Below are 14,813 nucleotides of genomic sequence, written 5' to 3'. Positions count from 1 at the left end.
ACTGGAACATAAATTAAGTTTGAATTCGGTGAATTCGCCTCATTTCGGGCGAATTTCTGCGCTTGGGCAAACCGAATTTGCCCGACCGCGCACGATCGATGTTCGTTTTCCTATTTCGGCGATTGAAAATTTAGGAAAAACGTTGTAAAATCGCCCAATTTTCCATTTAATTGTGTTTTTTACACACTGGGGCCATGAAGACCGGTATTAAAATCGACTCGCAGGAGCAAAAAGTGAGTTATTGGGAGTTACAAAACTGAGGTTATGTCAGCCTTGTTTATAACCGAAAATTTTCAGGAAAACGTGAAAAATACGCGGAAAACGCTCAAAGTCTTGCAACAAGCGGCCACCAACAAGGAGAACCTGGCCGGTAGGATCCTTGGCGACAAAGAAAAAACCTCATTGTACGTAATTAAATCACGCATAAAATGTTTTTTAATGGGGGCATTTCCAGTGTTCGCCACAAAATTCTGGAAGACAAGGCGGTGCAAACGGGTGAGAGCACGATTACTGCCGAAGATTTGACTTCGGAAGAGCCCAGTCCTGATTACTGGAAGCGACTTGCAGAAAAGCGGGAGCAACTCCTCAATGAGAGTTTTGAGGAGAATGAGAGGCTCAGGCAGGCTGTTGAGGCCCTTCAGGAGGAGAATAAGATTTGCAAGGACATGTTGGACGAGTCCAGACACTTAGTAGAAGTCCTTCAGGTTTGTTGGTTGTAATAATTTGAAGCATTTTGTTAATTTTTTGTACAGGAAATGTTGTGTGATGGGGACGCTGACACGACTGAAGTTGCCGAAGAGGCGACTGAAGAAACCAATTGAAATATTACCGTTTTTTTCTTTTTTAATTGTCGCTAATTTTAAGATTAACAAATAAACTTTTTATAAAACAGAGTTGTTTTGTTATTTCATCATAGTGGGCCAAATCAGGCTGGTGGCGTCTTTAGTTGAAAAAGCAAAAATCACCAAACATTTGTTGCGTCTCAGAACAGGTGAAATTTCAAATCATTTTTTTGTAAATCAACAATGAATTCTTTTAATACAAGTGCAGTGTCAGAGAGTACGCAAAACGTTCCACTAGACGAAAATCCAGGCCGTTCTGTAAGTAATTACCATAATTATTGGTGAAATAGTAATTTGCATAACTTCAACAAGAACTAGAGTTTATTTTTTTAATGAATCCAGGTGTAAAAACATAACTTTAATGTTAAATTGTACCAACAATAGTCATTTTTCCTGAAATTGCAATTTTTGAGTTGTATAAAAATTTGGGTGGTTATGCAACCAACATTGCGTTTTAGACCCCTGCTCCTGAACAGACGTATTTTTTCACCGGGACCGTTGAGCGCGTATTAGCATGGAACAGAATATTCAAACATCCTTGCTACTTCGAAGTCATTGGTAATTACACTAACCATCACCCCAGATATGCAAACAAAATAATTTTAGCGTATGTGCTTTCGTTGCAAGAGGGTGAGCTTAACTGCCACAAAACCATTCTCTTGAAGGACAAAAAAGGCCCCATATTGCAAGCTACCTACTACTCGAACTACAATATTGACGAAAGCGTGATACGTGTGGGCCAAATGTTACGGTATTATTAAATTTCTTCAAAAGTGTTTTTTTTTGGACCAATTTTTCCAGATGTGTTGGTTACATGACTGGTGTCAACACTTTAACCGCTGTGAGCATTAGATCGGCAACTTCTGACGAAGTGGCCGCCTTGAAGCGCTTCTGCTACATTGGCGATTTCACCATTTCTGGGTTAATTAATGGCGAAAATAAGAAATAATATTGTTGGTTGCCTAAAAGCCGGGCGTTTGATTTATTTGAAAATGAAAAATGTCACTAATTTTCAAAAATAAATGTTTCCTGTGTTTGATTTCTTTGATAAATGACAACTAGTTTGACAACAAGTTCACAATGCCATAATTATTGTCTCCAATATTTCAGTACATGTGTTTCGACGTGTTTCCCCCAAAACTCATGATTTTCAAACAATATGAAAACCTCGATAAAGATAAAGGAAGTCGGCGGCAATTTATAGTGTGTCAATGGTATGTATTTGCAGAACTCAAATTGTTTTCAAGTTCTCAGTTAATTGCGCCTATTAAAACTCGTTACAAAATGATTTTTTTTAAATACTGTTTTTTATTTTTCATATATTTTTTAATTTTTTTTAATCTCGATTAAAAAAGCGCGCTTGTATTCGCAGCATGAGAAAGAGCGTCGATCGAATTAAAAAAAATTGTAAATCTACTAAAACATCTGAGAGCAGCTCTCCAACAAAAATAAAAAAAATATTTGGAACTTACGATAAATAATAAATACAGAGCGGATTTCAGATAACTTTCCTAATACGCAATTTTTAAGGGGTTTTCTTAAAACTCGAAATAAATTTGTTTTCATAAAAACAAAAGTATTTGACTCCCTTTTTATTTTTCCTCAATTCCTAAATTGATTGTTTTAATAACGAGTTTTAATCATCTACAGTTGCGTTTAACCTTCCTAATTTAAAATAAGTTTTTTTTTCAATTTCTTATTAATATTTTCAATTTAATCGATTTTATTTTACATCTAAAGTTTTCTTTATTACTCAAGCTTTTACTATTTCAGGTTTTTTCAGCTATTTTGACATTTTCGGTCACTTAGATCTATAGAAGTTTTCTTACTGTTTTTTTAGTTTTTTTGTATTCCAGTTTTTAAATTTTTTTATGCTTTTTTTTGTGTATTGATTTTTTATTTAGAATCTAATGTTTTAATTTATTAGACGTAGATATTCCTCTTTTCCATTTCGACAGTTTTTTTAGTTTCTCAGTTTTTCAGTCGCTTAGTTCCTCAGAATTTTAATCTCAATATTGTTTGATTTTTTGTGTTTTTAGTTTCTCAGCGGTAAAGTTCTTTTGTCACTGTTTGAACTTTTATTTTTTGAAAATATGAATACTCTAATTCCATAATAAATTGTTATTTAATTATAAACAATTTTTGTATCAACCTTGATTTTGGAGTAAAAAAATTATTCGTAGAACTTGCGTAAAAATATGAAAATTGCTTGGCCAATTGTTAATTTTGATTTTAAAAATTTATTGATTTTAATTGTTATAATTGTAATTATTATTTTTTCCAATCCGATGGTGTAGATTTTCCAATTGATACTTTTCTAGGATTTGTAGTTTTTGTGTAATAATAAAAATAAAACAAAATGTTTAAAAAACTAAACAGGATCGACCATTTTATTCGCATCTAAGGCGAAATCCCGTTGTGTGAAAGACCGACCCTAAAACCTGTTTGCTCGTGTTTTATTTGTTCCCGAAGTGAATAATTTGGCCAATAAAAATAAAGAAATCACCTCCTTCTTGATTATCTGCTGCACAAAAAATTGCAAGACGATTGAAGCATTTGTCATTGGATATCGGGGAGGGAGAATGCACTCCCAAGTGTAAAACAGACCAATCATAAGGCGATTAATACTGAGCAAAAAGTTATTGTTTGATTATTTTGTAAATGTCGCCCAATCCATCTGGAATTTCATTGTTTTCTCTAAGAACGTTCAAATTTGCTATTACACGTGGTTTAAAAAATCGTCGATAAATTGTGATCGATTTGTTTTCGAAGAAAATTGATTCTCGCAATTAGTTCGTGTTCAAACTCAAACATTTCGCAAATTTTTCAGGAAAACTTAATTGTTTCGCAAGATTTTTTCAAAAACGTACCAAAGTAGCATAATAAATTTATGACTTATGTTTTCACATAGACAATTTAATAATCTTTCAAAGGCATAAAACAAAAATAGGGTGTTCCATTTAACTTTTTCACGTTATTCAACTTTTAACAATCCTCCTAGACTTCCAGCCTTTCAATCTCATAGTTTTTTATTGTTTCAGTTACACAATTTTTAAGTTTATTCTCAGTATTTCACCATTTTAGTTTCTTAATTTTCCATGCATTTTTCGCATTTACCTATTTCCTAAATTTTTCAATTTTTCGTTGCTTCACTGTCTTATAATTTCAGTTTTAATATACCACTCTTTCAATCACTTAGACCTACAAAATTTTAATCTCACTGTTTTTTAATTTTTTTTATACCAGTTTTTATTTTTTTACCTTTTCAGTCTCTTGTGTATTGGTCTTTTATTCAGAATATTTTTTTCTCACTCTTTCTTTAGTAATGACATAACAAAATTAGTAGACCTGTCACTTACTAAACCAATTTAACTCGTCAAGAAAGTGTAAATTCTTGTAAAATGTACTCCGGGAGTTGTGGAAAACTTAGGTAGTGACAAACTATACAAAACATTCTGAAAATTAAAATGTTAATTTAATGAAAAAATATTAATATGTAATGCAGAGATGCCTGATTTTAGTAAATATTTCCATTCTGTGAGTTCACGTAGTTTGTGTTGTTTGTTTTTGTAATGGAATTTATTGCAATAAAAATTGTGTTTTTATTTTTCCTTTATTTTTCCAAAATTACCAGATTTTAATACATACCTAATTTTTGTTTTTTGTCCTAAAAATCCAGTCCCTTATAATAAATATCCGACCGAATATTACTATTTATTAACTATTTTTTATAAATAATGAGAATATCTAAACACAGTTTTTTTTCGATGCTTTTAACAGCTCTTACTTCACGCTTCGATAAACTAAACTCGAATTTAATTGAAGTTTTCGCCTAATTTTTCATCTTTGTCTCGCATAAACTGATATGCGATATTCAGTTTCAGTCAATTTTAAACCAATTAATTAATTCCATTTATTATCTATCATTGTTCAGATTATATCTTGAACGCCCCTTTCACAAGAATTAATTTTTGCAAGATCATCTGATACAAGATAAATCACTTTTAAATGCCGTTTGCATTCCAATGGTCCTATTTTAAGAAAATAGAAAGATAAAGGCAACATGTGTTCTATTGTGCCCAATATCCGGCTTGAGATGACCAGATGTGCCAGTACTTAAGTACCCCCGCTGTTTTCCCCAAACCCATTTATTTCAAATTACAAAAACATTAGGAAAAGCAAATAAACCCACATCGGTAATCCCATTTATGAACCAATAATCGCCGCGAAAAAAATAACAAACAAAATAAAACAATAAAACCCATTGTTATTTTTCTCTGTGATATAACAAGCCATAAATACATCAAGTGAATGTCCTTCTGCTATCACTAACACATTTTTCCACAAGCGGCGAATTATTTCCCCAAGAATTAGTTACTCGACTAGACATGCAAATCAATGATAAAACCCAACTGATAACATTGCGATTGTTGTGATAACTGACTTGCACTATTTCCAACAATTCACAAAAAAAATCATCACTGACGAGGTTAAATGCGCATTAATGAATGGACCATAAACAAATTCAGTAATTGCTTAATAACATTTGATTCGTGAGTGAAAATTAATTATTATTACAGCGTTCCAAGGACGTGGCAAAGCGGTGTGACAGGAAGTAAAAATTGCAAAATTTGTGTTAGTAACTTTCTCCGTCCTGTAACGACAACCGACTAATTTAATAAAATCTCGAAAATTATCTCGATTCAAATAATCCGATTAAATAAAACGCACTTGAAGTTATCTCGCGGCATTTAATTATTATCATTACCTCAAATTATTATCATTTTAATTACGCTCAAGAGCGGTAAGAGCCTCAGTTTGTCCGCCGGATTCGTCGCGGAAAAGTGTTGCGTCGTACGAATTAATTTAATCAAACTATTTTTACTACCGTGTTTATTTCACTATTACCGCCTGATAACCGCAATGATTATTTCGTAAGTCGCCTAACAATTATTCCCAATTATTCCGCTTTTTCCAGCTTCAGAAAACCCACCGTCAAGTACTTCGTCATCGCTTTGACCGCCGCCATCATCCTGGCAATCCTCGGCACTATTGTGTATTTCCTGGTTAAGGGCGAGTCGAGCGGCAAGGGGGCTGTGGTCACCAACGGGCACACGTGCGCCCACATCGGCGCCGCCATCCTCGCGAAAGGGGGCTCGGCGGTGGACGCCGCCATCGCAGCTTTGTTCTGCGAGGGCGTCTCCATGCCCCAGAGCATGGGGCTGGGCGGGGGCTTCCTGATGACGGTCTACTTCGCCGAGAACCGCACGGCGTACTCGCTGAATGCGCGGGAGGTTGCCCCGCTGGCGGCCTCCAAAGACATGTTCGATGGGAACAGCTCGCTGTCGACGAAAGGGGGGCTTGCGGTGGCGGTGCCCGGGGAGTTGAGGGGCTACTGGGAGGCCTACCACAGGTATGGGGGCAAGGTGGCGTGGGCCGATTTGGTGCAGCCTACCATAGATTTGTGCGAAAGTGGGGTCCTGGTGACGGAGTATTTGGAGAAGTTGTATGCGAGTCAGTTGGAAAGCTTCAAGAAGGATCCTGTGATGGCGTAAGGTGGTTGAGGGGAGTTTCGCCAATCAAGGGGTTTTTTCAGTGAGACTTTTATCGATCCGAGCACTAATCGCACCTATAAGAAGGGACAAGTGGTTAAGAGGCCACGGTTGGCCAAAAGTTTGGAACTGATGAAGAGTTTTGGGGCCGATGCTTTGTATGACGGTACTTTGACGAAGGGGTTTGTTGAGGATATACGGAACAAAGGTGGGATTATCACGGTGGAGGATATGAAAAACTACAAGTAAGTTTGGATTATAATAAGCGACTAAATATCTGTCTGCACATTTTTATACCTGCGGACGTTTTGTCTTTATGTACCTAGAGGGACTCACATTGCGGAACCCATAGCATTATTAATATTTTAAACAGGGATAATTAAGGTCTCTTGAATTTTTATTGTTATGATGATATAAAGTGCAAACTATTTTTTCTGTTGTGTTTCTCTGGAATGGCGTAGTTTGGTCCACATGCCATACAATCTGTAGTAACACCAAGTGATATAAAGTGTTTATTATCTAAACGTAAGTGATAATCACAAGAACTATTATATCTGGTACATTATTACTTTTTTCGAACTCTTCAACAACTCTTAGGCCGAAGGTAAGTTTGTATCTTGCTATTTTATGTATTTTTATTTGAATTTGGTTACACTGACGGCGAGCAGACCAATAACTATAAAAAATATTTTGCCTGTGGACAATTTTCAAACTCTTATGCTCATTTTATTGTGCCGAATTTTGTTTTCTTTTTGCGAACACAGTTATGCCTAACGTCCAAGAAAATAGCATTGGTTTAGATAATGAAGGACTTGACCTGATCTAACTTGACCAAAAAAATGTCATTGATTTGGAAAATAAAAGACCTGACCTGACCAAAAAAATTGCATTGTTGTAGTAAATGAATGACCTGACCTGACCTGACCAAAAAAATAGCATTGGTTTAGAAAATAAAGGACCTGACATGATCTGATCACAAAAATAGCATTGGTTTAGAAAATGAAGGACCTGACCTGACCTAACTTGACCAAGAAAATAGCATTGGTTAAGAAAATGAAGGTCCTGACCTGGCCAAAAAATAGTATTGATTTAGAAGATAAAAGACCTGACCTGATCAAAAAAAATGCATTAATTTAGAAAATGAAGGACCTGACCTGATCAGAAAAATAGTATTGGTTTAGAAAATAAACAATCTGACCTGCCAAGAAAATAAGTTTAGAAACTGAAAGACTTGACCTGACCTGACCAAGAAAATAGTATTGGTTTGGAAAATAAAGGACCTGACTTGACCTAACTTGACCAAGAGAATAGCATTGGCTTAGAAAAGAAGGACCTGACCTGACCTAACTTGACCAAGAAAATGTGATTGGTATAGAAAATAAGAAAATATCCTGACCTGACTAAAAATAGCATTGGACCTGACCTGACCTAACTTGGCCAAGAAAATGTCATTGGTTTAGAAAATAAATATCTTGACCTGGCTAAGAAAATAGCATTGGTTTGGAAAATAAACAACCTGACCTGACCAAGAAAATTGCATTGATTTAGTAAACGAAGTACCTGACCTGACCTGACCTGACCAGGAAAACAATATTGGTTTAGAAAATAAAGGACCTGACCTGACCTGATCATAAAAATAGCATTAGCTTAGAAAATGAATAACCTGACCTGACCTAACTTTACCAAGAAAATAGCATTGATTAAGAAAATAAAAGTCCTGAGTTGACCAAAAAATAGCAATAATTTAGAAAACGAAGGACCTGACTTGACCTGACCTGATCAGAAAAATAGTATTGGTTTAGAAATGAAAGATCTGACCTGCCAAGAAACTAAGTTTAGGAACTGAAGGACTTGACCTGACCTGACCTAGCTTGATCAAGAAAATAGCATGGGTTCAAAAAATAAAGTACCTGACCTGACCTGACCTAGAAAATGAAGGATGCCTTCAGAATGAAATAATAAAGCCAATAGACAATTACTTAGTCTGTCCAAAAACTCCTGAAAGAAAGGGAAAGATACAAAAGGCAAGGGTACCATTTGCTATCTCATCGAAAATATATCGCACGATAAGAGAAAAAAAGAAAACTAATAAGAGAAAACACGAGTTCTGCAAAGTCTAAAATTATTTCCTCAACTTATCTATAAGAAATACGAGGAAAAAAATTATTTATATCTTTATTTTGAAGGCCGTAATGATTTTTTCAGTTGATATTTTTACTTAACTATCCAAAACTGTGCACTTTACTCTACACTTTCAATTGCTTATTTTGACGATTATAAAAACCAAAAGTTTTCCAATTTCAATTAGTTTACTTAACATTTACCAGTAATTTTTGGGAAAAAATTAAATTCTAGGTAAAAATATTAGTTGTTAGGTAAAAAAATAACAAACTCTAGGTAAAAATTATAAACGTTATTTGAAAACATTACCTAAGTACAACTGAAGATAATTTATAATATTTAAGAAAAAAATGTATCAGTGCAAATCCCTTTGATTATAAGAGGGACTACTACCTACTTTTTTAATTCTTCCTACTAAATACGCCATTTATCCATTCTATTGAAAGAAACATTAGTTTTTTTAGACAGATGCTCGGAGAGATAGTTTTTTATCGGATTTTACGTCAAAAATTGTTTTTAATTCATGTCTAGCATAACAAATATCTAATGGCTTATCAAGTGCGTGTTAAGTGGCGACTGAAAAGACCATTTTCAATATTTTCTAAAAAACAAGAAAAAAGTCCTTGAGATTTCCTAATTCTGAGATATTTTCAGAAGTACAGTTTTCCTTTACAAAACTTTACGGACATTTTGTAACGTAATTTGGAAATTATATCAGCCATTTTAACTGCTCCCAGTATGTACCTTTAAAAAATAAAGTATCTGTTGCCCAAAAACGTGAGCTTACGTGCAACATCTACGTACAGTCACCCAAAATGAAAATGACGCGTCCATAGACGAACACCTACTAGATCCCTTAACCACAAGTAACCTCTCTCATAAATCATCAGAGATCGTAAAGTAATTTTGAGTCATTTTATTTACTATCCTTTTAAACGATTGAGGATTTTTTTGTTAGTTACAATAAAACAATTCACAAATTGTGTTTTTTGTTTGGAATACCATTTCGAATTAATGAAAAAATTAAAAATTATAATTATTAATATTCTTTGACCGACAATTTTTTGGCTTATTCTTCACAATTTTTGCAAAATAATGAAAATATTAAATAAATTGCTTACGAACAAATTTTGACAATTTTTAGCATATCCTTGACAAAATATCGCTCACAACGAGAAAAATAGACAAAGTAACATCAGCTTTATTTTTTGTTTTTGTTTTTGAGACGTCTTTTCTGAGAAGATCTTCCAAAATAAATTAGTTTCCGGTACAAAAAGACTGAAATAAGAAAATTAATACCAAATTAGGTGAGTTTTTCCCACCGTTTTGGGAAAAAGCAGTAATGTGTGTTAAACACTCAAAAATTGCAAAAATTACAAAGCTTGAATTTTTAGCTTGGTTTGAATAAAATTATGCACATACTTCCGTCGTGATAAATACTCAAAAAAGCAAAAATTATGTAGTTTTCAACTTAATTCCAGAGAAACCAACATCAGTTTTTGAAATTTTGAAATTTTTAGAAGTTCTTGCAAAATAAATTAATCTCGACTTAAGAAGATAAGATCGATTTAGATTTAATTCGGTGATTTTTCATCCAGTTTTAAATATATTTTTTTGAAAAAAAAGCAGTTTTCAACAGAATTCGAAAAAGGCTAAATATATGGTATTCAGTGTTTTCTAACGAAATTTTGCAAAAAAAAGTAACATAACATACTTTTGCATTTAAATTGTTGACTTAAATTCTGGCTCTAAAACGAGTTTAAACGCCCAAGAAAAGAAGACTTATTTTGTGAATTTATAGACGTTTAAGTGAGAACCTGACCCGTCATTTTCATTTTGGCTGACTATACTGTCTTTCGCTTACACTTGGATAAGATTACTGAATATTGTGCCGTTATTTTTTACACTGTAAACTGCAAACAACATTTGAAAGTGTAAAAAATGCAATCTCAAAGGTATTTTTTATGTAATCTAAGACATTTTGTAAAAGATATATTAGGTCAAAATTATCACTAGAAGAATTAGCCACATGCCAAAATTTTTTTACTTTTAATTTTTTCAAGTTTGAACGCATAGCCAAAATGCAAAGCGATCAAAAAGTCCTTCTATCAAGTAAGCATAGAAATTAAACAACGTATGTCTGCGGAACGCAAGCCGAATGACAACGAAAATCTGTCAAAAAAATTAAGCAAATTATTGTTAAGCTGGAAGTTTTTTCAATAAGTTTTGCATGTGTTAAGATCATGTAGGAATAAAAACGATTTACTCTTAGATATAATTCGGAAATAAAATTAACTAGACGCCCTCTGGTGATGACTTTTGAACTATGTCGAAAACAGTAAAGAAATTTTCGTAATGCCACATTTAACTGACATTTAATGAATTGTTCAACAATTTTGCGTGTATAATGTTAATTACTTACAATAGAAAGAATTACTTTAAAAGTACGTGGTGGTAAATACTAGCGTTAACTTTGGTTCTGTAGTTTTTCGTGGTATAAAAGTGTTTATTGTTGGAACTTGAAAGTGGATAAAAAGTGAAAAATATTTAAATTTTGATTACAAAGTGTTATCAAACAGTTGTCTAATTAAAGATTATAAGTAATGGATCACAGCGAACACAAAGTTTGGCTCAAGAAACCAATAAATTAGTGAAGTGTTATGAATTTTAGGTTAGAATTTTCCACTGAAAAAATCATGAAATGCTGCGGTAAATCTACAAAACTACAATAAAGATTAACAACTGCTGATACATTTAAACGTAAATTATGCCAAAAGGTAGGCTTTTCAATGTCTTTGTAATAATTTTCCAATAAAGAAAATGAACCAAACAGTCATTCGTTATTCGTGTTTTCCTCGTCATCTCTCATTTGTCAACATAAGTTTCTTGCATCAAAGATGCAATAATCATTCCGCATAGGCAATGTAATAATTGTGAAGCCCCAAAATTCGTACAACGCACAAAATATCCGAATAAACATTTTCCCGCCATTTATGGTTACTGTTTTCGACCTAGCTCAGTGGCGCCCCCAACGGTAATTTTACTTCCGAATAACGTCAGTTTATAATATTTTTGTGACAGCTGAACTAATAACGCAACATACGTTCTCAAATAGTACGCCTTCTTGATTTTTTTGATCGTTTGGTACTACTTTATTATTTATAGGGTTAAATGGCAAGAACCCATCGTGGTTCAAATGCCCAACAACCAGACGCTTTACACGGCACCTTTGCCCGGCTCTGGTGTGATCCTTAGTTTCATAATGAACCTCCTTAACAATTACTTGGACAATTCGCAACCCTTGTCCGTCACAAACTGGCAACGAATCGTCGAAAGCTTCAAATTCGGCTACGGCAAAAGGACAGAACTCGGTGACATCACCGACAGCAACTTTGCCAATGTCACAGACTTGGTCAAAAAGCTCATTTCGCCGGATTATGCCTCCGAAATTCGGCAAAAAATCCACGACGGTACCACCTCCCAAGACCCGTCGTACTACGGCGCTAAGACGGTCCAACCCGAGGACCATGGTACCGCCCATATCTGCGTCCTGGCCCCCAATGGGGACGCAGTCTCCGTCACAAGCACCATCAATTTATAGTAATGTGACAACAGACCCATATCTCATGGTCTGATTACCACCTGGTTGCAGTTTCGGCGCCGGTTTCATGTCCGAAAGCACCGGAATCATCCTCAACAACGAAATGGACGACTTCTCCTCCCCCAACATGAACAACAGCTTCAACGTGCCGCCGTCCGAAGCCAACTACATCGAGCCCGGGAAGCGCCCGTTGTCCTCCATGGTGCCCTCGATTGTCGTGGGGGATGGCGGGGTTGAGCTCGTGATAGGGGCCGCAGGAGGGACCAAAATCACGACCTCGGTGGCGCAGATCGCCGTCAAGCATTTGTGGTTTGGGGCTCCGATCGGAGCAGCAGTGCAGGAGAAGCGGATTCACCATCAGTTGTTCCCGATGGAGATTGAGTTCGAGAATGCGTTTAATGAAGTTAGTTGAAGTGGGAGTGGGTTGGTGGTTAATATTTTGTTTCAGACGAGAGATTTTGTGGAAGCGTTGCATAAAATTGGGCATGAGTATACGATAGCTGAGCCGGGGTCGGGGTTTTCGGCGGTGACGGCCATCTCCCGGAAAGGGGGCGATGTGGCGACGGCGAGTGATGTGCGGAGGACGGGCGACGAAGTTATAGTTTGATGGTGGAGATAGTTAGGTTTATTTATTATGGAAATTTAATTTATTTGCAAATAAAACCACTGATTCGTAATTTGGGTGTTTTACTGAAACGGCGAATCATGACTAGAGATTTACACAGTCATGTATTTACGAGGATAATAACTGTAAAATGACGTAATGGTATTAAAATGGTGATTGCACTATTGTTAAAGTGTGTTATCTTCTTACATAAGGAATTATTAATGTTATAATAACAACACACAAACAACTAAAAATTACGTGGTACCTAAATCTTCAGGTTTGAACAAATGGAAAAAAGTGTAGATATGAATGGAAAAAACATCCCCTAAGACTTTAAGGCTTAAGAAATTTATTTATATTTGTTTGTAATTATTTGGGTTAAGACAAATTTATTTTTTTAACCAGAACAGCAAAATAAAAAAATACATAATTGTCTTTTGTTTTATTTTTCCATTTTATTTGAAAAAAATCTTTTTTTTGACTTGAAAATTTGAAAACTTTTTCAGAGTTAGCAAATCTTTCCGAGAACCCAGAATTTTTTGGCAGGTTATATCGGAATAATAAAAAAAAATCAGATGCACGACGTACTTCCCCCATGTACAAAACAGCGTAAATCAAAAATAAACGATGGCAGCGATATTTTGATAAATAAAAGAAGCGTCTTTTTTTGAAATTTCAGAAATGTTCATTAACCAAATTAAAACTCAATGTAAAGATATGTTCTCGTTTGCTTTTTTGGAATTAGAGACAAATTCTCTGTTTAATAAGTAAATAAAAAAATTTTTTTAATAACAAAAAATTAAAAAGAAAATTGTAAGTTTTATATTCTTATAAAAATTTTTGGCAATTCATCAAGCGTAAAAAATATGGTAGAATTAATTTTTAAAAATAATATTATTAATGAATTTTCAGAAATATACAGGGTGTTCCGTCTAAACCCTACATTAGAAGTATCGATAGTTCTAATAATGATAGTCATCTGAAAATTTGTGTATATCCATAATTTCTTACGTCCTGCCCAATAAAAATAATTTCAAGATGGTGGCACTTCCGGTTATACGGGAAGTCGCTATCAACTTCCTTATTTTGAATCGAAAGCTATATTTTTTAATGTGTTTTTGGATTACTAGAGTTATTTTAAGGTATTTTTCATAAGTCTTCTCTATACCTAAATTTAGCCGTTTACGAAATATTTAGAATTTTTATTTATTTATTTTTTTTGGATTTGCACCTTCAAATTCAAAAATCGATAACTCTGCCATTTTTTAAAATTTCGAAATATTTTTTGGCTCATTTGAAAGAGGAAGCCTAGATGTTTCCTTTGGTGTTTACAAATTTCTAAAAAAAATAACAAACCCCAAATATTTAAAGTTAAGTTTTCAGTACTTAGCACCCATAACTCATTTTTTTCAAATGGAATGCTACAAGTTGTATTTCATTAAATCGTAGAGACTTTAATTAATTCTTCTTTGATCTGTATGTTTAATAGTTTTACAATAACTTTTTTTGAGATTGAGAAATTCATTAGCTTTTTTCATAGAGTGCCATGAAAACGAGAGAAAAAATGTGAGAAATTAAAGTTTTTTAAATGAATTTATTTTGTTTTTACAGGACGGACAACACAATTTTAAACAAAGATTGTCGTTTGTTTAATCAGAAATGTTTCTAGGGCAAAATATGCAAAAATAGCTGTGGTTAGTAAGAAATTTTCTACAATGTCAAAAAACCAACATAACTTGAAAATTATCCCAGATAGGTATAGGGAATGCTAATACAGATAGATGCAAAAAACAATCTTCTCCCATCTAGTAAAATAAAAATTAGGACATCCCATTTGAAAAAATTAAGTTATGGATACTTGAAGTTATCCAAACTTAACCTTAAAAAATTTGGATTTATGAACTTCTTTTCCAATTTTGAACACGCTGGAAAACAGATCTAGCCTTTCTCTTTTCATTCTCTAAATATGATTTCGAAATCTCTAAAACCAAAAGATTTACCGCTTTTTTAAGTGACAGGTGCAAATCCAAAAATTTTCAAAAAACCTTAAATATTCCGAAAACGGTTAAACTTAGGTGTAGGGAAAGCTG

The 14,813-nt window shown here is 34.1% G+C and overlaps 3 protein-coding genes and 1 long non-coding RNA gene across 5 annotated transcripts; 3 read left to right on the top strand and 1 right to left on the bottom strand.

Annotated features, from left to right (window-relative positions):
- The first annotated feature begins 52 nt into the window (after nucleotides 1-52).
- On the top strand, nucleotides 53-893 carry geminin. Its single transcript, XM_965304.4, has 4 exons — nucleotides 53-233; nucleotides 298-404; nucleotides 455-704; nucleotides 753-893. Exons 1-4 carry the CDS (start codon nucleotides 195-197, stop codon nucleotides 819-821), a joined length of 465 nt encoding a protein of 154 aa, XP_970397.1. The 5' UTR covers nucleotides 53-194; the 3' UTR covers nucleotides 822-893.
- A 51-nt stretch (nucleotides 894-944) lies between these two features.
- LOC103313912 (uncharacterized) lies at nucleotides 945-1,881 on the top strand. Its single transcript, XM_015982507.2, has 4 exons — nucleotides 945-1,100; nucleotides 1,301-1,400; nucleotides 1,449-1,593; nucleotides 1,644-1,881. The coding sequence occupies exons 1-4, from the start codon at nucleotides 1,026-1,028 to the stop codon at nucleotides 1,789-1,791; spliced, it is 468 nt and encodes a 155-aa protein (XP_015837993.1). The 5' UTR covers nucleotides 945-1,025; the 3' UTR covers nucleotides 1,792-1,881.
- LOC659110 (glutathione hydrolase 1 proenzyme) lies at nucleotides 1,875-12,793 on the top strand. Of its 2 annotated transcripts, none has more exons than XM_008198416.3 (6): nucleotides 1,875-2,056; nucleotides 5,821-6,393; nucleotides 6,439-6,639; nucleotides 11,681-12,115; nucleotides 12,168-12,519; nucleotides 12,565-12,793. In XM_008198416.3, the coding sequence occupies exons 1-6, from the start codon at nucleotides 1,956-1,958 to the stop codon at nucleotides 12,721-12,723; spliced, it is 1,821 nt and encodes a 606-aa protein (XP_008196638.1). In that variant the 5' UTR covers nucleotides 1,875-1,955; the 3' UTR covers nucleotides 12,724-12,793. The 2 variants fall into 2 exon arrangements, with proteins under 2 accessions (XP_008196638.1, XP_970535.2); XM_965442.5 differs by lacking the exon at nucleotides 1,875-2,056 and adding an exon at nucleotides 5,507-5,776.
- On the bottom strand, nucleotides 3,034-5,480 carry LOC107398444 (uncharacterized). Its single transcript, XR_001575300.2, has 3 exons — nucleotides 4,491-5,480; nucleotides 4,104-4,297; nucleotides 3,034-4,043 (listed from the first exon to the last, which is right to left on the bottom strand). It is a non-coding gene; the product is annotated as an uncharacterized LOC107398444 (long non-coding RNA).
- Nucleotides 12,794-14,813: the final 2,020 nt, after the last annotated feature.

The sequence above is a fragment of the Tribolium castaneum genome, chromosome 6 (genome assembly GCF_031307605.1).
Source record: "Tribolium castaneum strain GA2 chromosome 6, icTriCast1.1, whole genome shotgun sequence".
Taxonomy (NCBI): Eukaryota; Metazoa; Arthropoda; class Insecta; order Coleoptera; family Tenebrionidae; genus Tribolium; species Tribolium castaneum.
The sequence above is the reverse complement of the archived record's forward strand: the minus strand, read 5'-3'. Positions and strand labels throughout refer to the sequence as shown.

What these genes read in the sequence shown, in the direction of transcription:
- geminin (XM_965304.4), top strand. Translation starts at nt 195, where the DNA reads ATGAAGACCGGTATTAAAATCGACTCGCAGGAGCAAAAA. An exon ending in TCGACTCGCAGGAGCAAAAA is followed by an intron (nt 234 to 297) that starts GTGAGTTATTGG and finishes GAAAATTTTCAG; the next exon opens with GAAAACGTGAAAAATACGCG. An exon ending in GACAAAGAAAAAACCTCATT is followed by an intron (nt 405 to 454) that starts GTACGTAATTAA and finishes GGGCATTTCCAG; the next exon opens with TGTTCGCCACAAAATTCTGG.
- LOC103313912 (XM_015982507.2), top strand. Translation starts at nt 1,026, where the DNA reads ATGAATTCTTTTAATACAAGTGCAGTGTCAGAGAGTACGCAAAACGTT. An exon ending in ACGAAAATCCAGGCCGTTCT is followed by an intron (nt 1,101 to 1,300) that starts GTAAGTAATTAC and finishes ATTGCGTTTTAG; the next exon opens with ACCCCTGCTCCTGAACAGAC. An exon ending in CGTGTGGGCCAAATGTTACG is followed by an intron (nt 1,594 to 1,643) that starts GTATTATTAAAT and finishes CAATTTTTCCAG; the next exon opens with ATGTGTTGGTTACATGACTG.
- LOC659110 (XM_008198416.3), top strand. Translation starts at nt 1,956, where the DNA reads ATGTGTTTCGACGTGTTTCCCCCAAAACTCATGATTTTCAAACAATAT. An exon ending in AAGAAGGATCCTGTGATGGC is followed by an intron (nt 6,394 to 6,438) that starts GTAAGGTGGTTG and finishes GGGTTTTTTCAG; the next exon opens with TGAGACTTTTATCGATCCGA. An exon ending in ACAAGCACCATCAATTTATA is followed by an intron (nt 12,116 to 12,167) that starts GTAATGTGACAA and finishes ACCTGGTTGCAG; the next exon opens with TTTCGGCGCCGGTTTCATGT.